The sequence below is a fragment of the Phocoena sinus genome, chromosome 20 (assembly GCF_008692025.1).
Source record: "Phocoena sinus isolate mPhoSin1 chromosome 20, mPhoSin1.pri, whole genome shotgun sequence".
NCBI classification, from domain to species: domain Eukaryota; kingdom Metazoa; phylum Chordata; class Mammalia; order Artiodactyla; family Phocoenidae; genus Phocoena; species Phocoena sinus.
In genome coordinates, this window is record NC_045782.1 from 29,612,544 (window position 1) to 29,638,614 (window position 26,071).

General features: G+C 40.0%; 3 protein-coding genes across 14 annotated transcripts in view; 2 read left to right on the forward strand and 1 right to left on the reverse strand.

The window, feature by feature from the left end:
* Positions 1–2,739, forward strand: part of CLTC (clathrin heavy chain) — a 62,292-nt gene extending 59,553 nt beyond the window's left edge. For 5 of the 8 annotated variants that reach the window (XM_032616601.1, XM_032616598.1, XM_032616594.1 and 2 more), the window contains one exon: positions 1,691–2,739. In XM_032616601.1, the coding sequence (XP_032472492.1) occupies positions 1,691–1,815 (125 nt within the window). In that variant the 3' untranslated portion in view covers positions 1,816–2,739. The remainder of the gene's footprint in view (positions 1–1,690) is intronic. The other 3 variants (XM_032616596.1, XM_032616595.1, XM_032616597.1) reach the window with 1 other exon arrangement.
* Positions 2,740–6,306: 3,567 nt separating this feature from the next.
* Positions 6,307–18,304, reverse strand: PTRH2 (peptidyl-tRNA hydrolase 2). Of its 3 annotated transcripts, none has more exons than XM_032616602.1 (2): positions 18,073–18,304; positions 6,307–7,871 (listed from the first exon to the last, which is right to left on the reverse strand). In XM_032616602.1, the coding sequence occupies exon 2, from the start codon at positions 7,869–7,871 to the stop codon at positions 7,332–7,334; it is 540 nt and encodes a 179-aa protein (XP_032472493.1). In that variant the 5' UTR covers positions 18,073–18,304; the 3' UTR covers positions 6,307–7,331. The 3 variants fall into 3 exon arrangements, with proteins under 3 accessions (XP_032472493.1, XP_032472494.1, XP_032472495.1); XM_032616603.1 differs by having other exon boundaries at positions 18,054–18,148; XM_032616604.1 differs by lacking the exon at positions 18,073–18,304 and adding an exon at positions 11,556–11,575.
* A 40-nt stretch (positions 18,305–18,344) lies between these two features.
* VMP1 (vacuole membrane protein 1) overlaps positions 18,345–26,071 on the forward strand; it is a 132,206-nt gene continuing 124,479 nt past the window's right edge. The window contains exon 1 of one of the 3 annotated variants that reach the window (XM_032615635.1): positions 18,345–18,463. The gene's annotated coding sequence lies outside the window, so the exon portion shown is untranslated. Of the gene's footprint in view, positions 18,468–19,315; positions 19,335–26,071 lie in introns of those variants that run through there. The other 2 variants (XM_032615636.1, XM_032615634.1) reach the window with 2 other exon arrangements.

Here is a 26,071-nt window from a genome sequence, read left to right on the forward strand (position 1 = left end):
ACTAGGACAGAGAACTGGATAGCGTTTCCATTTGAGAACTTTCCAGAGAGATAGGATCTTCAGACTCTCAGTGAATATTTAAGGCAATTTAATTTCCTCTTACATGTGCCTTTCTGAAATACTTCCCCTTTCCATTTCACTCACGGTGAACAGATTGATTTGAGCAACGAATTTGAAGGGTATAGTTTACAGCACTTTAAGCAGGTGGTGTTGGGAGGAGGGTATAAAATTATGGCTGCTGTATCTCAACCTGCTAATCTCTTATGCCATTATCTCCTTTTTACTATAGATAAGGACTTTGGGAATTTAGAGGACAGGGTAGTTTTGATAAAGTTGGAGAACATAAAGTAGATTCTTAGAGATGGGAGCAAGATGTTTGACATATTTGATATAGGAAACAGTAGAAACAGAAACAGGGTGGATGTAATAATTGGGGGGCATCTACTGAATTTGGCTTATCTTCAGGGTATTGAATTGCATAGTCCTCGTAGGCAGTTGAAAATGGGGTTGAACCAAGGACAGCTGTGACAGTGCCACCTTCTCACCATTCCACCTGCCCAGCCGGCTAAGGAGAGGCATGATGTTGGCACTACTTCGGCACTTCTTTCAAGCCTCTCCTTCCCTCCCCCTCAATTGCCTTGAAGTCTCTGCTGTTTGTCAGAGATTTGCAGACTCATGGGGTTTTTCTTTGTTCTTGTTTTCTCATCATTCCATTGTGATACTAAGAAACTAAGAAGCTTAATGAAAAAATAAAATGCTTATGTTGTTAAAAAAAAAAAAAAAGAAAATGGGGTTGAAATTTCAAGGTAGATGTCAGTATCAAGGTTAGAAGTGTTTTTTTAATAAACTGCTGGTTCCTGAAGAGTTCACTCACTGAAGACAGTTTTGGTTGTTATTCACAAAAAGGAGAGACATGAGGTCACTTGTGGGAGAAATCTCGCCCTAGGTTTACGTTATAGTGGGAGATTAAGAGTAGTACCTCTTTTGCAGGGGGTGGGGAGAGGTGTTAGGTGTATTCTCCCTCTAAATAAGCCAGGTTCTCAACAGGTCGTTGCCTGTATGTGTCAATAACTATTTAAACTTCATGAGAGTGTTAACTTAGTATTTGAAAGAGGTTGTATCCTCTAATGTATTTCACACCTAATGCATATTTGAATATGCCTTGTCTTTGACTTCTTTTTTTTTTTAGTACTGGATACTTTGCTAGAAATGCATTTGGTTTTGTTACCATTTAGACATGTCCAAATCAGGAATTTAAATCTAACTATAAAAGTTCAGTTGTGTTAAAAATATATCTGTTAAAAAATTGTTCCCCTGTGCTAATTATATTGTCACCAAATAAAATGTGCAAACACCACGTGGTGATAGGCTTATTGCTAGAGGTCTTGCCTAAGCATGTCGAGCATGCATGTGCTTATTGCTTTAAATGATGTATGAAGTAACATAATCACTGTTACAGTTCTGGCCTTCAGCCCTGCACGGTTTTTGTTGGCTGTTTAGGCAGGACCCTTCTCAGGGTGACTGTCATGGTGAAATTGAGACAGGCAGAAGTGCCCCCACAAAATTCATTCAAAGTAGAATGAATTATGTTGCTAGAGTAGGGAGACTGGGGTGTGATCATCCTACGATGCTAACAGTTTCTCCCACCTCCTTGCCCCCCACCCCTGCTCCTTTTTGTTTTCTTCTGTAGGTCAGCCCCAGTTGATGCTGACAGCAGGACCCAGTGTTGCAGTCCCTCCCCAGGCACCTTTTGGTTATGGTTATACTGCACCACCCTATGGGCAGCCACAGCCTGGCTTTGGGTACAGCATGTGAGACGGAAAGCTGATCCTGTAGTCGCCTATTTTCGTACTGAAACATCGTCTCTACCCGCTTCTCAGTTTATAACGGGGGAAAACAGGCACATGTTCTTGTAACCTTTATTTCATGAAGGACTACTTTTTGTTTCTAACTGTAAACTTGGATCACGTATGTTAAAAGCTTATTTCACATTCCACATCATTTTAGAATTTATTTTCAAAGGGGAACAGTTTCAGTGTTTTATTCACTTGGGCTTTTTTTCTTCCCCCTCATTCTTTGAAGAAGTGCTTAATATTCAATCTGTTGTGAAGAACCTGATTTGCACTCCGTAGTGTTTAAAGAAAAAAAAAAACTCTAATATTGAATCTCTTAAATTTAGTGTATGTAAACAGCTTACAGTATGTATTGTCTAAATGCATTTAAATCTCTTTTATTCAAAGAAAAGCTAAAGCAGAAATATTGGTATGTGACCATGCAAGACTGTCAATGCCAACAAAGACAACACTAATCAGCATATCCTACACTGGATTGCAGTGCTCTCCAAATTGTTTGAAAAATGCAGTACAGACAACTTGCCTGACTTTTAAATGAGCGTAAAAGGCCCTCTAACCTATGCAGGTTTCCTCATTACACATATAGAAAATGCTAGTGTGGTTTTGCTCACTTCATATGTTAACAGGTGCCCTTACGTTGTGCTGTATCCTGTGCTTTTTTTGTGGGACCATTCCATTCAGGAACAAAGAGCACCATGATTCCAATCTGTGTGTATTTACTAACCCTTCCCTGAGGTTTGTGTATGTTGGATATTGTGGTGTTTTAGATCACTGAGTGTACAGAAGAAAGAATTCAAACAAAATATTGCTGTTCTTCAGTTTTGTTTGTGGAATTTGAAATTACTCAAATTTAAAATAAATTACTGGACTGTGGAAATAACATGTAGAATGGCAGTTTTACTTAAATCTCTCTCAAACTTAAACCAAAAGAACCATTTCATATTGGATACTGAGGCAGTATAGGAAGGCATGAGAGCAGAAGTGGAATGAAGATTGGGACGTGTGAAAACACTGCATTACACTGCGTGCACTCCAGTAGTTAATAAGGTACATGCAGTTGTCTAAAGAACCAGTCGGTGCTGAAGTGGGCTACACTTCTACTACCTCCATCATTTTAACCAAGGGGGCACTTTAGGTGTTTATCTAAGCATTTCATTTATGAAGAGATCATGGATGTTAAATTATATTGAAGTAAGACTATACAAGCATGTAGTTAACATGCTGTTCTTCAGCATGAATTGTAAAGGCCCCCAAATTGTGGGTATTTTAAGTTGATTTCTTTTAAACCAGTGTTTGAATTCAAGTTTTTTTGCTTATGGCTGAGAATGTTACTCTAAGTTCATTTCACTGTTAATTCTCAATAGTTAGAGCCCCCTAACCTAGCTTTGTATTGCTTTGTAACTCTAGGTCAAGCCATTGACCATAAACTCCACAGAATGTTTTTTTAAAACTTAGAACTCCTGCTTTTCCCCACCTTCACCTCCCCCCAACCCCCCAATATTCCTATAGGAAATTATAGTATTAGTTGAAAAAATCCCTTTTCCTTCCTTGGCTTGTCATAGGGAAAACACCTTGCTGCTCAGGTCCTGGGCATCCTGTTGTTTCTCCTGGATCTCAGCCCCCTTCCTTCATCTTTGTCAAAATCAAGAGATTTTTCTCTTTTCCCTTCCCATTTAATAGAAACAAGTTAAAATACTTTAGTAAAGGTTTTCTTAGAGCATATTTAAGAGTTTTTTTTGTTTGTTTGTTTTTTGAAGCCTTGTTTCAATCTGGTGCTATGTCTGTGATACTGAGTTGCCCCTTAAAACCATCCATAATGGGCTACAGTAGAAAGGGAAACTGATGCAGCATATAACTTAGGTTCAAATTGAGAGCAAGCTGAACTTCTGAGCTTGTTCCTTCACCTGTAAGTTAACACTATGAATAATTTTCAGGATTATTTGTAGGAGTATGTTTAAATTACAAAACACCTAGCTCAATACTGGGCAGTAGTAAGTGCTGTACAATAAGAGACAAAGAATTGGTAATAAACTGTAATTTAAGGGATCTTCCCTAACTTTCCTCTGAATAGGATGATGGTCGATGGTCTGGGAGAAGGAACTAAAAACAAAACCAAGAGTACTAAGAGTTCTTTACCACTCTCTAAAGGTAACTAAAACAGGAGGGAAGAAGGGGAAAGAGATTCATAGGAAACTTTTCAGGAGGTAAACATGCTTTCAGTTATCTGCCTCCCTAGGAAGAACACTTCTTCCTCTTCCTCCCTAGTATCCAAATATAGACATTATACCAAAAAAAAAAATCTGATAATTGTTGACAGTCATTTCAACAGACATTGGTACAATAGCAAGAGACTGATGATCTCCAAGTAGGGCTGCTTTAATTTTCCATAAATTGATTTAGTCATGCAGATATTCTCACTGTCGTGCAGGGGTCCCCAACACCTGGGGACCTGTTAGGAATGGGGCCTCACAGCAGGAGGTGAGCAGTGGGTGAGAGAGTGAAGCTTCACCTGTATTTACAGCCACTCCCCATTGCTCGCATTACCACCAGAACTCCACCTCCTGTCAGATCAGAAGCAGCATTAGGTTCTCATAGGAGCATGAACCCTACTGTGAACTGTGCATGCAAGGGATCTAGGTTGCGTGTTCCTTGTGAGAATCTAATGCCTGATGATCTGAGGTGGAGCTGAGACAGTGATGCTAGCGCTGGGGAGCGGCTGCAAGTACAGATTATCATTAGCAGAGAGGTTTGACTGCAGACTCTCATCAAAACCCTATGAGTGGCAAGTGACAACAAGCTCAGGGCTCCCAGTGATTCTGCATTATAGAGAGCTGTATAATTATTTCATTATATATTACAATATAATAATAAAGTGCACAATAAATGTAATGTGTGTGAATCATCCCAAAACCACCCCCTGCCCCCACCCCAGTCCGTTTAAAAATTATCTTCCATGAAACCAGTCCCTCGTGCCAAAAAGGTTGGGGACCGCTGCTGTAGCGGTTCTCAAACTTCTTCTTAGGATCCTTTTTATACTCAAATTACTGAAGATCCCAAAGAGCTCTAGTTTATGTGGGGTTTTATCTATTCATACTTACTGTATTTTAGTAGTTAAAACAATTTTTTAAACTATTAACCATTTAAATATGACTAATAAACTCATTGAATGTTAACGTAAGCAATAATGAATTAACCATATTTCCCCAACCAAAAGTCAAGAAGAATGGCATTGTACTATTTTTTACAAGTCTCTTTAAAGTTTGTTGTAACAGAAGACTGCTGGACTCTCATAACTACTTCTGCATTCAATCTGTTATGTTTTGAAGTATATGAAGAAAATCTGGCCTCATACAGATATTTAATAAGGAAAGGAAGGAGTATTTTAATAGCCTTTCCAGATACTTGGTGGTTGGTTAGTTGAAATGTGGACTCTGAAATCATGAAGGTGAACTTTTTGTAGTTATATCTGCCAAACATCCAGGTCTGGTTAACTAGATTTTGTCAGTTCTTGCAAGTAAAAATGTTTGATGACAAAAGCAGCTAGTTCAGCTCAGGACTCAGCCACAAGTGTTTTTCCTCAAGATGACAGTCACACTTCAGTGTGCACCAGAAGCATTTGATGTTACATAAAATATAAAAACAAACAGTCAAGGATCAAATTTAATAATTTTTTACTGCTTCTTCAAGGACATGAAGTGAAATTTTTTAAACTAAGTGTAGGGCAGTGAAAACTACAATGACTACTTGTACAGGTAGGTGCCCCTGCCTTGATTTGTGAAAGGTGCCAGCAGTATTACCCACCATTGCTTTTTTATCATCACTGCAAATGTCAAAACAGTGGAAAAGGAAAAGAATGTCTTAGTATTAGGAAAATTGTTTTGACCCCCTGCAAGTGTCTTAGAGACCCCCAAGGGCTCTGCAGAGTATACTTTGTGAACCATAAGATTATGAACCCTATAAAATAAATATGAAAGTACAGGTGAGCTAGAAAACAAACATGATGTTTCCATAACTAACTACCAGAATTTGTGTACTATTCATCCTAGTAGATATGCCATGATTTATTAAAATTCCTTATATCAGCCACGGCAGACCATCCTGTTGGGAATGCACTTTTGAACCTAGAACCATCAGTCTCTGAGGTAAGCCTCAGAAATTACCGAAGCCAGAATCATACATTTAGGATTGGGTTCTCTGCAACTCAGTTACATGCTGTTGCATCACCTTCCAATCCAGTATAAACATTCTATTTAGAAACAGTTGCTATTGTAGCATCCTTCACAGTTGCAATTTCTTCTGTGCTGTCAGATGCCAAACTATAAAACTGACAAAATAGAACCTTTAAGACTGGCTGCAGTAGTCTTTAGTGTTCTGCCCAGACTCCACTGACCTTAGAGCTTGCAGTTGTGCTATATTACTGCCTATGTTGAAGTTAACTGCTAACTAATGCTAACTGCTGAAGTTAACCATGAAGAGCTGCAGTCACTTAACATGTGCCTGTTACCAAAATTCTCCCTGACATCATCATAGTTCTTAGGGATATACTGAAATTAGAAATCCTGTCAGGATCCCTTTTTGCAAAAAAGCAATCAGGAAGCTATGTGGCTCTTGGGAGCTGGAACCTTCATATTCTGGGCAGCTGGTATAACGTAATTATTGGAATTATGTCATGCTAAGTGTATAACGATCAAAAGGGAAATAAGGTGCCCTTAAATAATTGTCCAGTTCTTAAGTTCTAGGTAAAGAAATAGTGGGATGTTGGGCTAAGCTACATTCACTTTACAATTACCATAAATTCTTACGTGGGCCCATTATCACCTTCAAGGTCCATACAAGTCACTTCGCAAGTTTCAATGCCTTCATTGTTAGGAAAGGGGGGGAACTAAAGAGATGTAGGACCACTGCTGAGAAACTTTAGCCAGTGTGGGTTAGGGAGTGAACATGAAACACAGCACGGGTGGGTTATATCAGTGCTATAAAACCTCAGCTTTAAGACAAATCCACAAAGTTAGATTTTAAACCCATGATCTATTAATAATATAGGCAGTCATACAAAAACTGAAGGCAGGAAAAACAAACTACAGTTTGCACCTAATGGTAGTACCCCTGACCCCTGATCCTCCAAGGTGGGTAATAGAAGAGCTATTAACACACAAAGGGACCAAACCACACATAGGAAATGCTGTTTCCCACCTCGTAATCAATTTTATTGTGACCTTTGCCTCTCATCTTAAATATTTCTTGTTTCAGCACCCATCTCTTGAACCACCAGGACTATTTATTAACCAAACTTTTTTTTTTTTTTTTCAGCCCAAGATAACTGTGTAACCAGGCCAAGTACATGATAGAAGAACACAGGAATGGATTTTCATCTCAAGAATACATAAGTTGGGGGAAGAAACTCAGCTTTTACTGTTAGAATTTGACAGTTTCAAACCCTTGTGGTGGTGGGATGACCATCATCATACAATATTCCACCTAGTAAAGTTTTAGGTGGCCAGTGACCTTGTCAATTAGGTCTACTGGTCCTGGCCCAATTCCTAGAACAGTTCGAGAGCCTGGTGCAATCTGAGTACGTCCTGCATCTTCGATTAAACTTACAGTCAGTCCCAGAATTTCTGCATGGGTCAATAATTCAACTAGAGTTTTTTCATCAGGAGCTCTGACCACCACTTTGGGCTGGCCACAGTTTTCCCACTGTTTGAGTAATTCAGGGTTTCTCCTTCGAATTTGCTTGTAGGCAGAAACAGCAGCATGAGAGCACTGGGCAGCCACTTTCCCTTTTCCCATCTTTAAGTCACTTCGAACCACAAGAATCATTTTGTACTCCCCACCCTCTCCTAAGATGCTTGCTTCTCTTCCGGTGTCAGTGTCTGTCTCGCTCACCGAGCTCTTGGGGATCATTCTAAAGCGTTCTCGGAGTCTCCAGCCCAGGCACATGCCACAAGCAATGCCGGCAGCCATGCTGAGTGCACCAGGATTAGTCAAATATTCCATAACCAAGGGTTTGGAGAGCATCTGAAAGGAAAAGAAAGTTGTCACTATCTAGCAGTGGAAAGTTACAGGCTTATCAGATAAAACATCCTGACAGTATATAAGCAGCAATATTTTAATTCATCCAGAAAAATGGCAAAATATGTTTTGGATCTTAGGCATGTACTTTTTTTTCTCCCCTGTGTACTAGAAAAGGTTCAAGAATACAAGTGAAGCAGTTTAGGTCATTTTGAATCTCAATGTGAGGAGTACATCTCTTTCTTGGATACAACAAACCTCCGTTCCTCAATTTTTGCTAAGCCTTGTGGAGAAAGGAAATGTTCTGTTTTACCAAGATGCCTAAAGGATCTAGAGAAACCAAGATTAACTCACTCTTTCTGGAATATAGTGAGTGCTTATTTACTTGTGTCTTCGTACTGCATTAATTCTTAATGGGGATGGTACCAAGCCCTCAGAGAAGTTCCTGGTTGTCACAACAATGGGCCTGAAGTGAGGTGCGCTGCTGACATCTACTAGACCTTGGCATGGAATGCTAAAAGCCTTACACGTGAAGATTTGTCCCACTGGACATTACTGTAGATGAAAAACTATTAATGTCTGAGAGCAGAACCCAATTTCATTTTGCATACGAACACGAAGTATTTTTTGCATAGTTTTAACACACTCAATTTACCAGTAGTATAACTATCATATAAATCAAAGGAAGATAATCCTTTATCCTTATTATGTTAGAAATTCCTATTACCCCAGCAAAGCTGTTCATGGTATTTGAATCATCAATAAAGCACTTATATCAGTCTACATTTGAGGCTGTTGGATTCACGATGCTTCAGTGTATAGGCACAAACAGCCATCAGTTTCTTCTAGTGGAATAAATAGTATCTAAGCATTTATACATTGAAATACATGGGGCCATCATGTTTGTAGAACTTACAAGTGGTGCCCTTGGAATTGTACAGTGCATAATCTGTGTGGCACAGATGGCAGTCCTGGAAATACATATTTTACCATAAAGTTCTTTTTTATTCTCTTTTTTGTTAAAATTAGAACATATTAATGTTTTTGAAATTATATGGTAGGCAAAGTATGCAATGTTATCAAATATTTTAAAATGAGAATATAGGGAATCAAACTTTTTTGAGATGTAATTCACATACTATAAAATTCACCTTTTTAGCATACAATTCAGTGTTTTTTAATATATCTACAATCTTGTACAACCATCACTACTATCTAATTCCACAACATTTTCACTGCCCCAAAAAGAAACCCCTACACCCATTAGTAGTCCCTTCCCATTTCTCCGTCACCCAGTCTCTGGTAACCACTAATCTACTTTGTCTTTATGGATTTGCCTATTCTGGACATTCATATAAATCAAACCATACAATATGTGGCCTTTTGTTTCAGACTTCTATCATCCAGCATGATATTTTCAAGGTTCATCCACACTGTAGCATGTATCAATACTTCATTCTTTTTTTTTTTTAATTTATTTATTTGTTTTTGGCTGTGTTGGGTCTTCGTTTCTGCGCGAGGGCTTCCTCTAGTTGCGGCAAGCGGGGGCCACTCTTCATCGCAGTGCGCAGGCCTCTCACTGTTGCGGCCTCTCGTTGCGGAGCACAGGCTCCAGACGCGCAGCCTCAGTAGTTGTGGCTCACGGGCCCAGTTGCTCTGCAGCATGTGGGATCCTCCCAGACCAGGGCTCGAACCCATGTCTCCTGCATTGGCAGGCAGATTCTCAACCACTGCGCCACCAAGGAAGCCCCTTCATTCCTTTTTTTACTGATGAATAATATTCCATTGTATGGGTATACCACATATTATTTATCTGTTCATCAGTTGATGGACATCTGGGTTGTTTCTACCTTTTGGCTACTATGAATAATGCTGCTATAAATACAAGTTTTTGTGTGGACATTTGTTTTCATTTGTCTTGGGCTTATACCTAGAAGTCTAACTGCTGGGTCATATAGCAACTCTGTAACTTTGAGGACCTGCCAAACTATTATCTAAAATGGCTATATCATTTTACATTCCTTGCAAGTGACTTTATTTTTTAAAAAACTGTGTTGGGCCTGGTAGGGTTGAGAGCGCTTCTCTAGTGCCTTATGACTGAAGTCTCTAATTCAGAAACAAAAAAACCAATGCCTTTGCAAACAGATCTTCATATAAGTCATGCCTGTCTCCAGATCTCAAAGAAGGATTGGGAGGATTATGAGATAAATTGGGCTAACAGACCTTCAGTAATTGTTAGAGAATGATGGAGTACACTTAATATCTGAAGGAAAAGAAAATGACTATAAATTCTTATGTCTCCAAACTATAAAAATATAATTTAACACATTACACTGCTATACTATGTATCTTGCTTTTCTAAGTCAAACATACAGTTAATAAAAAAGTGAAACAACCCAATATCCCCACATTTGCAATCTCAAATTCAAACCCTGCCCTCCCCAGAACAAAACTAATTTCCCTGAAATTGCTACTTAATGTTATAAAACCTGTATCTCCACTTCCTTGGAGTCCATTAGAATCCTTTACTATTCAGTTACTTTCTGAACACCTACCAAAAAATCTCTGCATTTTATAGTAGTTCATGCATCTCCTTCTCTAGTTGGATCCTGTCTGGAGCTACCTTTTCTTTTTTTAAATGGTTCAATTTCTCCATCTCCTCACTAACACTTGTTATTTTCTTTCTTTCTTTCTTCTTTAAAATTTATTTTTTTTTGGCTGGGTTGGGTCTTCACTGCTGCGCACGGGCTTCCTCTAGTTGCGCAAGCAGGGGGCTACTCCTCACTGTGGTGCATAGGCTTCTCATTGGGGTGGCTTCTCTATGTTGTGGAGCATGGGCTCTAGGTGCGTGGGCTTCAGCAGTTGTAGCACACGGGCTCAGTAGTTGTGGCTCGTGGGCTCTAGAGCGCAGGCTCAGTAGCTGTGGTGCACGGGCTTAGGTGCTCCGCGGCGTGTGGGATCTTCCCGGACCAGGGCTTGAACCCGTGTCCCCCGCATTGGCAGGCGGATTCTTAACCACTGCACCACCAGGGAAGTCCCTGGAGCTGCCTTCTTAAATGGCCAACTTTTACAGATACAGAGGCAGGAATACCAGGACAATGTGGTGAGGAACGTATTTCCAGAAGCTGATAGCACTCTGAGACAGTCCATTAGTTTTGGGAAAAAACTAATGTGGGGTAGTTGTGGGGCAGAAGCTAGTTTGAGGCGGGGTCAAGAAAGAGAAACAAAGTGAAAGCAAAGCAGAAAGAAAAAGCAACAGATACAAGAGGCTGTGAAGAAAAAGGAAAGGTTTTTTTTTTCCCCTCTTAGGATGGAAAGATGAGTATACACAAATGTTGAACATATTTAAATGTTAATGGATGGACCCACAGAAAAGGTAGGTAGATGCTCAAGATAGGGAAAGAATAATTAGTAATACAAAGCAGTAGGTGGGAGGCACCTAAGTCCCTGTGAAGAGATTTGGTCTTGGAAAAAAGGGACACCTTTCCCAATGTGACAGGTTTAGATGCAGGTAGGGCTGTGGATTTGGAAGCAGGAAATTGTTTCTTGGAGGGAGTTATTTTGTACAAAAGTCAAAGTTGAGAAGAGGAAGACTGAAATAAAAGTTACAGCAAAACACAGCAGGATTGCAGAGGAACATTGAAAACATGGTTAGGATTAGTAATGATTTTATAACGGTACCATACCTACCAGTTTTGATCTTCTCCAGCAGTACTTAGCAGCCTGAGTATAGGTAAAAATATAGAAGAGATGACTTCATACTTCACAGAGAAAATAGAAGCCAGAAGACTAAAACCACATAATCTCTGCCTCCAAACATATAAACTAAATCTGCTGCACCTATATTCTTCCTTCATCCTCCCCATCTACGACAGATAGTTGGATTTATCCAAGTTTGAATTCTACTAAGAGTAAGCACCAAGACAAGGGGCATAAGGGAATTTAGGGTGAAGGCAAGAATGTTTGAAATGATAAGCCATGAAATCCACATTCTTATAAAATGATTTAAGGACAGGAAGGTGACAGAGGATATGCACATGCTATTAAGAAAAGGTATGATGGAAGTAAGCTGGAAAGGCAGATGGCTATGGTTAGAGAGAGATGTGTGGGGTTTTGAGTTTCGAAACGGAACATTATAACGTGATGGAAAGTCCCGAGTGAAGCTACAGAAATAGGTTATCTGAATTATAGTCAGAAGTGTGTCATTAAGCTCATCTGCTTTCTTAATTCTTTTATTTTTATGATATATTGCCTCCTTCCTCCCACAAATATTAACTGGTTCTGCTCTAGGATCTGGGGGAATACAGGAGCACACAAAGGAGAAAAAGTCCCTTCTCTCATGGAGCTTACGTTCTGGTAGTGGTTTAGAGATGACTCAGTCCTAATTTTGAATTTCTTTCATTTTATTTTAAGAAAACTTCATGTTGTCATAGCTCAAAGCTTCAATGGTACTTTGAATGTATTGTGTCATTTGATCCACGTAACTGTAAGAAGTTAGCATTAATTCTATATATTGAAAATGAGGAAACTGAGGCAAAGAGAAGTTAAAAAAAACCCAAACGTTTGCTGACTTCCTATGTACCAGACACATACCTTGTGAGACTAGGAATACGGTGAACGATACAGGCCACTGCCAGTTGTTCAGAGATGAGTGGAGGAGAAGACAAATAATTACATGGCTGGTAAATGTTATGAAAAGGCATTAGGGAGAACTTCCTTGGTGGTCCAGTGGTTAAGAATCTGCCTTCCAGGACTTCCCTGGTGGTGCAGTGGTTAAGAATCTGCCTGCCAATGCAGGGGACATGGGTTCGATCCCTGGTCCGGGAAGATCCTACATGCCAAGGAGCAACTATGCCCGTGTGCCACAACTACTGAGCCTGTGCTCTAGAGCCCTTGAGCCACAGCTCCTGAGCCCACGCACCACAACCACTGAAGCCCATGCACCTAGAGCCCGTGCTCCACAACAAGAGAAGCCACCACAATGAGAAGCCTGCGCATTGCAACAGAGAGGAGCCCCTGCTCACCGCAACTAGAGAAAGCTGGCGTGCAGCAACGAAGACCCAACGCAGCCAAAAAACAAAAAAACAAAAAAAAGAGTCTGCCTTCTAATGCAGGGGACACAGGTTCGATACTTGGTTGGGGAACTAAGATCCCACGTGCTGTGGGGCAACTAAGCCTGCGTGCTGCAACTACTGAGCCCACATGCCGCAACTACAGAGCTTACGTGCTCTGGAGCCCACATACTATAACTAGAGAGCCTGTGAGCCGCAACTACTGAGCCCTCGTGCCACAACTAGAGAGCCCGTGCATAACCACTACAGAGAAGCTTGTGTGCCGCAACGAAGAACCTGCGCACTGCAATGAAAGATCCCACGTGCCGCAACTAAGACCTGACACAGCCATAAATAAATAAATACATACATAAATACATTTTTTTTTAAAAAAAGGTGTTGGGGAGTACATAAAGTGCTTTAGCTCAGTGTAGGAGGTCAGGGAAGGCCTCGTCGAAGAAATATTTAAAATGCAACAAAGGATCAGTAAGAAGATAGAAGGATGGAAGATCATTTCAGGCAGAAAGAACACCAAGTGGGCAGGCCAGAGGAGAGAAATACGATATGTCAGATGACCTGAAAGCAGTCCAGACTGCTGGAAGATGGAGAGAAAGAGCTGCAGAGAACAAAGTGAGAAAGAAGGGCAGATCACAGAAGGCCTTGTAAGCCATGTTAGATGGTTTGGAATTTACCCTAAGGGCAATGAGAAGCTGCTGCAGGGAAATGATTTTTGTTTTCTAAGAGATCACCTGGGACTTCAGTATAAAGAATGAATTAGAAGCTGGTAAGAACAGATACAGGGGATTGATCAGGAGGCTGCTATAATGTAATCATAATAACAGTTAATAATTGCTAAATTAGGTTTTATATTAGGTGTACATTAGGTATTGACACTCTACATGAATTGTCTCCTTCAATGTTCCCAACAGTCCTTTAAGGTAAATACAGATTATCCCCATTTTTTCAGATGTGAAAATTGGGGTACAGAGAATATAAGTAGCTCACCCAAGTTCACAAAGCTAGTAAATGGTAGCCTGACTCCAGAGCCTGTGTTCTTAACACTACTCTGTTGCCTTTCCCAGTAGTCTAGATGAGATGACAGTCACTCAGAGAAGAGTAGTGACAATGGGAAAGGAAAGAAGTGGCTGAGGCACACCTGTATGATTTGGTTACTCACTGGAAGTCTGATGATAAAAGAAAGGGAGAAGTTTAGAATGACACCTAGATTTGAACAAATGGAGATTGGAAGTATACTATTTACTGATGAAGGGATTCTGGTGAAAGAGAAGGTTTGAAAGTAAAAGATACTAAAATCAGTTTTAGATATATTACGTCTGGTTTGACCAAAAGACATCCTGGTTGAGATGTCCAGGAAAAAAAAAAGAAGATATATCATTTAAGAGGTCAGAAGATAAGCTTAGGCTAGAAATACATATTTAAAAGAAATTAATATATAAGTGAGATTACTGAAGTGATGAAAGTGGGTAAGGCCACTGGGTCAAGTATATCGAGGGAAGAAATGGCTAAACAGAACCCTGAGGAAACAAGCATTTAGGGATAAAAGGAGAATGACAAGGAATGACCATCATAAATGGTTAAGTCATCAGCACCTAGTTTCAGTCCTCTTTCACTGGTATGCCTAAAATGGTGGCAGGGCTGTACTGACATGGTACTTTAAGGCTCTAGATGCCTTTGCAGCCATAAAAAAAGAAAATAAAATTTAATTCTTACTAGAACCCACATTATCTCATAATGCATCTATCATTTAGTTACTACATGATGCTTACATATCAGCAGGACTTCTCTCTGATAATCTAACAACCAGACTACAAATAGAACAAATATTCAATTATATCTATATATATAAATATATATAACTATACACACACACACACACACACACACACACACACACTCACTCACAAACTTCTATGTCAAGAATTAGAAGGATTCTCTGCACCAATTTCTAGGTTGCAAAATAACCAAATATCCCACATACCAGACTCGGGTACTATCTGGAGAAAGGAACTACACATGAGTATATGTTGAACATACTAGTCTAAAAGGTCATGATGGAAAGTTTCTCATTTTCTCAGCTTTATTTAAAAACAGATATACCAGTAAGAGTCATAATAAACAGAAAGCAGAAAAAGTTCCAGAAATAACCAAGCTTGTTTATCACTTCTGTCCCATGTCTTATGAGGTCTCAAATTCTAAAATGTTGAAATTAATACTAGCATCTCTATTCTTTACGATGTTCTAATTTCCTATCAGCCTGATCAGATCAACATCTAACTCCTGTAAAAAGTGTTTCAGCCTGTCCCCTTTTCTGCATATCTATTATAAACATGTATCAATAAACCCAGTGCTTGAGACTAAGGTAAAAATAACTATCTTAGTCTCATAGACAATCCCGGGCAATGACGGCACTGCCAAAAGAACATGTCCTATAAAACCCTCCTCTTGGTGCCTTCTAATTTCTCAGCCAGATTAAACCTCTTTCACCAATGCTCATGAGTCCATTACCTTCTGAGGCATGCTACCCCCATTTATCCTATTCCACTGGCTATTGCTCCTTGGCCTTTTCCAACCTAAAAATCCTTCCTCTTTGACCCTTAAACCACTGCCTCACTTTTCCTCTTCCCTTCATCTCTAAACTTCTTCAGTTACCTGTCTCCCTTCCCCACTTAACTGAAACTGCTAAGGAATCAGACACTAGTTAATTGCCAAACGCAGCTGCCTCTTTTCAGGCCTCATCTTGAGTTTTCTGCACCACTCACTGACAACTTTTCTTTAAGCTTTCTTCCCTTGAATTCTTTAACCCAACGTTCACCCTATTATCATCCTATCTTTCTGATACCTTTCTTCCAGTCTCTTTTTCTGGTTGTATGTCCTCTGTTGTCTCCTGCTGTATGTATTATCCAAGCTTACACATTTGGGCCTCTTTTCAGTCTGTACCTACGTTGTCCTATACAGCAACCATTAGCCAAACGTAGTCATTTAAACTTAAATTAAAACTAAATAAAAATTCAGTTCTTCAGTTACATTTAACCATATTTCAAGTGCTCAACAGCTCAACAGCTTAAAAGTGGCTAGGTGCCACTCTATGAGTTAGCGAGATATGGAACATTTCCATGACTGCAGAAAGTTCTATTGGACAGTGCTGGTTTTTTTTTTTTTTTTTTTGCGGTACACGGGCCTCTCACTGTTGTGGCCTCTCCCGTTGCGGAGCACAGGCCCCGGACGCGCAGGCTCAGCGGCCATGGCTCACGGGCCCAGCCGCTCCGCGGCATGTGGGATCTTCCCGGACCGGGGCACGAACCCGTGTCCCCTGCATCGGCAGGCGGACGCTCAACTACTGCGCCACCAGGGAAGCCTAGTGCTGGTTTATATACTCTCTTTCCATTCAATCAATTAATCAATCAATATTTACTGAGGGCCTATCGTGCACAGTTCTGGACCCTGGAGAAGCGCACTGAACAATCTAGTAGGAGGAGACAGACAATAAATAGTTTGTGAAATGAAGAATCTCACTCATTCCTGAATTAACAAATGCTGAGGATTCCTAGAGCGTCTCCCTGGGCACCACACTTGAACTTCCAACTTCTGCTAGATTTTACCACTTAGATGTCTATGAAGCGGTCTAAACTGTGTCCTACACTGAACTCAGTATCTTCCCTTCCCTCTCAAACTTCCTGTAATCTTTCCATGTTTGGTTCACTTGTGCCCTAGTTCATCCTAGTCCATCTGCCATTATAATTAATTGTACTTCTAAAGCACAAATCTGATCCTGTAATTTCTCTGCTCGAAAATCACTGGATAAAAGCCTAAGGAATAAGGAAACCAAGTCCCCCTAAAACTGAGTCCCTTACCGAGTTTATGATTAATCTCTCTATCCAAAACTTTATCCCTTTTCTTGTCCACGGTGACCTCAACCCTGCACTAACTGAATACTAACCAACCAGAGTTGATGACTAAAATTGTTGTCAATAACACTGTCAATACACTAAAACTGCTGTTGTAGATATCATCTACCACTCAGGTTGTTTCTCCAGGGCAAGATGAGCTAACAGACCTCGAGCCATAGACCACCTGGCCAGAGAATCATAAACCAGAGACATCCTGACTCCTGAAACCACAATTAAGGAAAGTCACAGAAATGTTACAAGATGATTAATTCCAGCCTCTTTGTTCTTCCCCTTTAAAAAAACCCCTAACTCAAACACCAAGTTGGAGTGGATTTGAAGCTTGTCTCCCACGCCCTTGCTTGGGGCCCTGCAATAAAGACTGTGCTTTCTTTCACCACAACCCGGTGTTAGTACCCTTTGGGTACCCGTTTGCTACCCGTTGGGTGAGTGGACCCAAGTTCGGTGGGGTAACAATAAAACATAAATCCCTTTGCAGGAATTCAAAGAACTACTCAATTTGGTTTCAACCTACTTTATCCTCCTCTCCTGCTACACAGTGTACTATTCAGCCACACCAAATGACTAGGTATTTTCAAGCAGCAATCTCTCCCTGAAATAATTTTCTCCAATTAAACACACAAAAAATCCTCTTCACCCATGAAGGTGTAGTTCAAACCAAACCTGTCTCTTAAGTCTTTACCATCCCCCAGTCAGTCTTAATTATTTACTTTCCAGAGCCGCTGTAACAATAACACATAACCACTGTAGAGCATAATTCTCAACGTCTAGTACAGTGCCTGGGATTGTTAACGTATTAAATACTCCTTTAGACATTATGTCTGTGTGACACAGGGAGGCAATTTTTCGATCATATTCTTGGAGGCCTTTTCTTTCCTCGTAGGACTCAACAACTTGCTACGCTGTGGGTACTCAATAAATACTCAGCAGAGTGTGAGGCCTGCTCGGTATTTTCTCACATTCGGAGCGAATCCATCAATGCTGCCTCAATGGAGGCGTTGCCTGGGAACTAGAAATTCTGGGTCCTTCCCCTCCCCAGCAGCTTGGTCCTTTCTTCCAAAAGACGACTGGCCGAACCGGAACAGTGGCTCCGGCGGCCACTGGGCGGAAGACAGTTTACGAAGAAGAAGATGAAAGGGTAAGGGGGTGGTTATAAAATTAGATGGGAAGAAACATTCCAATTGGAGACAAAATGAAGAACATCCCCCTACCTGTGAGAGGCTGACCTACCTAGAAAACCTCTCCTCCACCTCAGCAGCGGCTTTGCGTTCTTCACTTCTGGGTAACGAACTCCCTTCTCTCGCGCGAGTTACCCCTTCCGGGGTTCCTTGACAACAAGTTCCGGATCAAGAACAGCGAAGAGAACAGTCATTCTTCCTCTCGCCCCTCCCACAAGTCCCTAACCCACACTCGAAATGAAATCCCGCGACTGTCAGCTGAGGGGGCCGAAAGGAGGGGGGAACGTTTTTCTTCTGGAGGCGGTCTCCCGGAGGGGAAACGGACCGGAAGTGACGTGAGCTAGTTCCGGTTGGCCGGAGCCCTGCGGCGGGTGTGAGAGTCAGTCGTGAGCCGCTTCCAGGATCCGAGATCAGGAGATCCGGAGAAGCCGGAGTCAGAGCGGGTAGGTAAGCGAGAGCGGGGAACTGGGGACGGACGCCTGAGGCTATCCTCAGAGCTTGGCTTCTTCTGCACGTAGACGGTGCAGATCTAGAGCACCGTGATTTTGACTTCAAGCAGTGCTTTAGAGCGCTGCTGACTGTCTCAGTCTGGCAGTAGATTATTTGGGACACCTCCCCGTGGTTGGCCACCCGTACTGGGCTCCCAACCATTCCCTCTCATCGCGGCGAACTTGGAAGCCGTTCTGAGCTTCTGTAGAGTACCCATCTCCTCTTTCTCTCTGGGTGTCTAGGACCTTAGAGTAAACGAGGAAGGTCTTCCTTGCTGATGACCAAGCTGTTTCTCAGCATTTGTCAGTTGTTTTCTTGCCCCCCCCACCCCGCCAACCACTAGCACATGATTCTGTTTTGTAACCATTTCTAAACAAAATTTAGACGTGCAAGTGCCTTCTAAAGCGTTGGTGGCCAAGGGAATGGGGCCTTCCCTCCGTAGATCTCTTGCAGAGGACCTTCACGTTATTTCCCACTACTTTCATGAAGAATAGCCGTCTCTGCCTTTTCCAAATCCCTGACCCCCTGAATTTCTTTACAGTGGAGGTATTTGCAATAAAACATGAAGGTTAGCTTAATCTCTAAACTTTCAGTAAGCCATATGTGACCCTGTGTCACGCTGCTTAAGATTATTTGTGACCTCCAGTAAGTTTTGCACTGTTGTCTTTTGTTTTCCTGCAAATTCATGCAAAACTCTCATATAGGCTCTGGCACTGTTTACCTGTCTTGATAACATAGCTCCTTTTCCTAACTTTAATGTCTTTCAGTTCCCCTTTGGGGCTTGTCAGAAATTCTGTAGACAGATGGCACTGATCCTTTGGAGAAGTTCGTACAAGTATTTCTAATGTTGTAATGATAGAGAATTTAATGTTCTGCTACTACCTATTAATTGTATTATCATTAGCCCTGATTTTAGTTGTGTATTCTTAGCATAAATGATGATAGTAAGAAATTGCTATTTACTAGGCAACATTTTATGCATTATAGATTATTTTTTTATTGACCTTTGGAAGAGGTGGTGGTACCCAGACAAATGTGGCCAATTTGTGTAGGTGTGAAATGACTCTACAGTAGAAATCTTTTATATTTTACTTATTTGCCTGTATTATTTTAAAACACTGGAGCATTTTTTTTTCCTTTGAGGAATATATCCTACTTGATTAATATAGTTTAATTCCTTGATTCACAGTCCAGAATAACCAAGTTTCTGAAATACTTCAGTAAATGTTTTAATACCTTTTAGCAATTTAATGCTTTATAGCTAGTTTAATCAATTTGTTGTTTATTTACATATTGTTCTTATTTTTGAGTTAGAATTTTTTTTCACACTTGTCTTTGAAGTGAGGCAAAAAATTTTTGAAATGTGGAATTATATAAATTAGATGTTATTATTTTTAACAGCTGGTAAATTTGCTTTTTTACTTTATAACTGCCACACCTGGTCTTATATTCTTTTTGTTCAGTCCAGTTATCCAGGGACTGATTATCCAAACTTTCTCACTTTCCAACTTCTTCCTGCCTTTGACTTGAATTACCAGTTTTTAGGATTGCAAACATCATTAAACTTTAAATCAGAAGACCTAGATTGGAATCTTGGCTCCAACACTTATTGAGCATAGATTGGCAAGTTACCTAACTTTCTGAGCTGATCTGACTTGTGTTGATTAAAGTACTGCTCACTTCATAGGATTTTTACAGCGATGAAGGGAGATAGTAAATGTGAAATCACTATGTAAATGAAAATATGGTGATATTGTCATTTTACTCTGAAAGCAGGAAATATATCAGTGCAGAATACTGTTACTTTGCATCATTTCAAAATTTGATGTTTTATATTAAGTGTGTTATTTATCTGAAATTTGTCACACACTTTTCTGAGATGATCTTTGCCCTCCTTTTGAACGCAATAAAAGCTAATCAGGAATAGTTTGAAACTGTAATCCACTGTATTAGCCACCTTGGTTTATAAGTAGGTGACTTCAGAATGAGTTTAGTTTTGCATTTGGGAGTTTAAATTTGATCCTTTTTGGCCATCAGGTATTGTTACTTAAGAATTTCCAAGTGCAGAGGAAGTTGAACTTTTGGGCGCTTACATATAGTTAACTAAAGCCTTACTTACTTATATTATTTCACTGAAACCTATTGAAAGCAATATTTAGAATTAGAAGCAACCTCTGTGAACACACAGTTAGATTATTCTCATCTAACAGAGGAGAAAATTAGGGCCCAGAAACAATCAGTAATTGGCTTGCCTGAGGTCATAATGGCTTAGGTAGAGCCAGAGCCTGAACTGGAAATGAGGTCCCAAGTGTTCTTTCTTTCTGCTAAGGTTGTCTCCAGGCATCTTTATTTGGTTTCGCAGTATTTCCTGGTTTGCATGAAAATGGTTTTCTTATGTATTAAAGGGATCTATATGTGTATGTACATTTTTTTCCCTTTTTACCTGATTTTCAGTCTTGTAAATTCTAGGAAAACAAAAACTATGCTTGGCAAAATTTGTGGTGGAATGGAATAAGGATAGAAAAAAGTTAGTTCTGTTCTTCACAATAGTTATTCTGAGTTCATGCTTCATTACTATCAGGTATCAAGGTGTCTTCTTTCTGGCAAGTGGAAAAGACAGAGGATCTTTGTAACACATGTCTCTACTGAGTGAGTGTCATTGCTAATGAGTAGGAGGAAACTATAATAATTTCTTTGCTCCTGATAAAAAATTTTCCCAAGCTGTTTGTAATTTTAATATAATTATTTCATTCTAGGTAAATAGCCACTGTAGAAGAGTTTGTTTTTTGTCTTGGCGAGAATCCTTTTGCTTTCACTGATTTCACAAAACTTGTTTAGTCTCTGACTATAATTTAAAGAGTTTGTCAGTATTCCAGAAATAAAAAAATCTTCTTAGTAGGTCACCGTGGTGTTTTCTCTTGTTCTAGAGGTTCATTAATAAAACCTTGGTCTTTATAGATTTTCCTGGAAGGACTATGTAGATAGTGTTAAGAGCCTAGGCTATGAATTTAGATTGCCTTAGTTCAAATTCCAGGTCTACTACTGTGCAACCCTTGGGCTAGTCTAGTTACTTAACCTCTTATTATCTCAGTTTCCTCCTAGATATTGAAGTTAGTACACACCTTTATTGTTAGGGTTAAGTGAATAGATTTAAGTAAAGCATTTAGAACAGTGCCTGGCATATAGTTAACCATGATTGTTATGTCATCATTATCATGTGGCCTACTGAGCAGTTACTAAGAACGTTTTCCAGCCCTCTTTCGAAAGCGTATCTTTGTGTTCCTGCTTACTCGATTATTGTTTGCTCATTATTAATGAAGTTTCAGTAAATATATATATGTATATATTCACATTTCGTGAATGTTTTACAACATATGCGGGATTCTTAACCAAATGAGTCATTCTTGTAGGCCATTATCTCAACCTTTTTGTGTTATTAACAGTTTACATTATATGTGTAAGCCACAACACAGAATTTGAGAATTGAAATTTGGGGGTTTGATATTTAACAATGTCTTCTAGCACTTACTTTCTTTGCATGAGCAGATTATTTTGCAGTGATATCTATTGTCATATTTATCTGTTCATTCATCCAATCAGTGAACAAACATCTTGTGTCTTAAGCCTTTTACCAGGTTCTGGGAAAAACAGTGGGAAACAAAAAGTAATAGATATTTTAGTTAGGAGCCTGACAGAGAGAAAAAAAATAATACAAAAATGAAAGAATAAGGGCTTCCCTGGTGGCGCAGTGGTTGGGAGTCGCCTGCTGATGCAGGGGACACGGGTTCGTGCCCTGGTCCGGGAGGATCCCACATGCTGCAGAGCGGCTGGGCCCATGAGCCATGGCTGTTGAGCCTGCGCATCCGGAGCCTGTGCTCCACAACAGGAGAGGCCACAACAGTGAGAGGCCTGCGTACCGCAAAAAAAAAAAAGGAAGAATAAGCACAGTGTCATAAATGTTATGAAGGAAACAATCAAGGGTCTGAGAGAGATTTAATGTGGATATGTGCTTGTTTAAGACTCTAGTATCGTACACCTAGAATATAGTGACATGAGATGAGATAAGAAACATTCGTGGTCCAAGTTATGTAGAACTTTGCAGGCCATGAAAATGAGTTTGGATTTGATTTTGAGTGTAATTAGGAAGTCATTCTACAGTTACAAGTAGGAGAATAGTATGATTTATAAGTAGTTTACTGTTGCTCATGTGTGAAGGATGAATTGAAGGGGACAAGAGTAGAAATGGAGAGAGACGTTAGGAGTCCATTGAGTAGTCCAAGCGAGAGATGAAAATGGCCTGGACCAGAGTGGTGGCAAAAAAGTGGAGAGCAGTGGGTGGATACTACATATATCTGGAACAGGTTTGGTCCTGGATTAGATGTGAGGTGTAAGGAATTGAGAAGAGTCAAGGATGGCTGTGCCTCTGGATTCAGTAACTTGGTGGATGGTTGTGCCAAGTAGTGGGAGAGGGAAGGTTTTGGGAGGGCCAGGTTTGTTACAGGAAGAGGGCTGGGGAGGGAGAAAAAAGCACGTGTTGAATTTGAGGTGCCTGGGAATCATCTAAGTGCTGCTATTAGGTGTTCCAATCTAGAGGTCAGGACGAAAAATACAAATTCAAGTTAGTATTTTAAACCGTGCAGTTAGATAAGTCACTTGGGGGAAACAAGGAAGAGGAGAGATCCCAGGTCAGGTAAAAGAGAGCTGGCAAAGGAGACTAAGGAGTGTTTAAAGAAAGAATGATGGGGTACACAGAACTCATAAAAGTGGTTCCACCTAGAGAGTACTAGACAGATGAGGGACAGAGGGGAGCAAGATTTTTCATTTTTTTAAAATTTTATATTTTAGAGCATGCGGAAGTCTTTGCTTATTCAGAATTCTCTTAAGAAATGGTCAGGTCTGTCAAATGCCACTCTCTGGTCTATATGAGGAGAGAATAAAGTCCAGTAAGGTTGAATTGGTTGATCTGACTAGCTACTTCTAACCTCATCATTGTTCGTTTTTTTTTTTGCGGTACACGGGCCTCTCACTGTTGTGGCCTCTCCCGTGGCGGAGCACAGGCCCCAGATGCACAGGCTCAGTGGCCATGGCTCACGGGCCTAGCCACTCCACGGCATGTGGGATCTTCCCAGACCGGGGCACGAACCTGTGTCCCCGGCATCGGCAGGCGGACTCTCAACCACTGCGCCACCAGGGAAGCCCTAAACTCATCATTTGAGTCTGGTTCCTTCCAGAAACTTTCAGGTCACCACATTTGAAAAGCGTTTAATCAAGCGAATATACAAGATTCTTCTGCTCCTTATAAGTTTTTAAGATCTATTTAGAGGAGATTTTATTTTTTATTTTTTATACATATTTTTCAATTTTTACTTTAAAGTAATTATAGGAAGTTGCAGAGATAGTACAGAGTATGATTGGTAGCTGTATGATAATTGCATGTTTAGTTGTTTTTTTTTTTTTGAGGAGGGCCCCTGCACCACGTGGCATGTGGATGTGGGATCTTAGTTCCCCAACCAGGGATCGAACCTGGGCCCTTGGCAATGAGAACATGGAGTCCTAACTACTGGACTGCCAGGGGATTCCCTAGAGGAGCTTTTAGTACTGCTTCTATGGGGCAGAGGAATTTTCTTTAATTTTTTAAAATAATCAGAGAGTATCTATAGTATTTCTATATCTATGAAACTGTAAGTTTTAGAAATTTAAGTGTTTGAATTTATCAATAACCTTAATAACTATTGGTAAGTGGAACATGCCAGACAGACTCCTGCCTCAAAGTCTTTGCACTTTTCTTTTTTCTTTCCCTACAGTGCTCTTCCCCATATTTTTCCATGGTCCTTTTCTAATGTCAGATTCTCAGATAAAGCTTCTCTATCCACCCTGTTAAATATTGTGCAGAAACACATACATATGCACACATACCAAATTTCTTTATTTTTCATTTGTAGTACTTACTACTATCTGATAATGTGTTTGAATATTTGTCTGTTTACTCCTGTGTCTCTAGCATCTCACACTGTGCCTGGCACATAGTATGTACTCAGTAAATATTTGTTAAATGAGTAAATGAAAAATTTATTTTCACAGCTGTGTAATATTTCATTGTACCTTAATTTATTTATCTGTTCTCCTGACAGTGGACATTTGAGTAGTTTATAGCTTTTGCTATTAAGACCAATGTTGCTAAAAATATTATTGTACATATTGGCTCTTCACATGTGCAAGAGGTTCTTTTGGCTATGTACCTAGGCATAGAATTCTAACAAGGGTATGCCAGTATTCAGCTTTACAAGTTGTTTCCCAAACTCTGCTATTGTCGTCCTTCCTAATTCTTGCCAAAGAATGCATGTAAATAGTGATGTAGTGGATTATAGATTCTTCTCATCATCGTATGCATACCCCTCTGCAATATGATTTTACTTCTAGAGTCTCTTATTCCATCCCTTGACTCTGTACTTGGCTTTGTGACTTGCTCTGGCCAAAGGGACATCAGCAAGTGTGACACAAGGAGAGACTTGAAAAGCACTTGTACATTGGGTCCTGTCTTCTCTTACTGCTCTTTTGAACCCAGAGCCCACCGTGTGGGAAAAGCCCAGGCTTAACGTACTGGGGCATAGAGGACTATTTGGACCAAAACAAGGCATCTCAGCTCAGACCTGCCTAGCTTAAGAGCCACGCTAGCCCAGAGCAGAACTGCCCAACCTAATTCACAGAATCATGAAAAATACTAAATGATTTTTTAAGTTGCTAAGTTTTGGAGTTACGTTGTTAAACATAGCAAAAGATAATGGATATACAACACTGTAAATTAACTATACTCCAATAAAAATTTACAAAAAAATGATAATGGATACAAATGATACCTCATTGTGATCTTGGTTTATATTTTTAGGATGTCAGTGAGGTCAAGTAGATCCTCTGCTGTGAAATACCTCTTCATGTCTTTTGCCTGTTTTAGTTTTGTAGGATTATTTGTCTTTTTCTTAATAATTTAAAATTATTATCTGCCTACTAGTCCTTTTCGGTTATATCTTTCTGTGATTTGTCTTCTCACTTAAGATATCTTGTGATGAATTTAAATTTTAATTTCAGTGTTGTCCAATTTATCAGTCTTTTTCTTTATGGTCAGCTCTTGGTTATGTCTCAAGAAATCCTTTCCTACCCCAAGGCAGAAAGGCATTTATGTTTTCTTCTGAAAGTTTTGCTTTTTGACTTTTAAATCTTCAGCCCATTTGGAATTAAATTTTGTGTGTGGTTCAAAGTAGGGATCCAGATTTTCTTTTCTTTTATGGATAATCAATTTGAACCCCACTGATCTATCTTGCCATCTCTGTCATGTAGAGTTCCAAATATACAAGAATCTTTTGAGAAGCGACATTTTCTGTTTCTTGGTCAGTTTGTCTATCGCCATACCTATAAAACACATCTTCATTATTTATTACTCTAACATATGTACAGAGAGATAGATATACTCTGGGTTTGAGAACTTTGTCAGATACGTGTATTGCAAGTATTTTCTCTCATTCTGTGGCTTACCTTTTTTTTTCTTAACAATGTGTTTCAAAGAG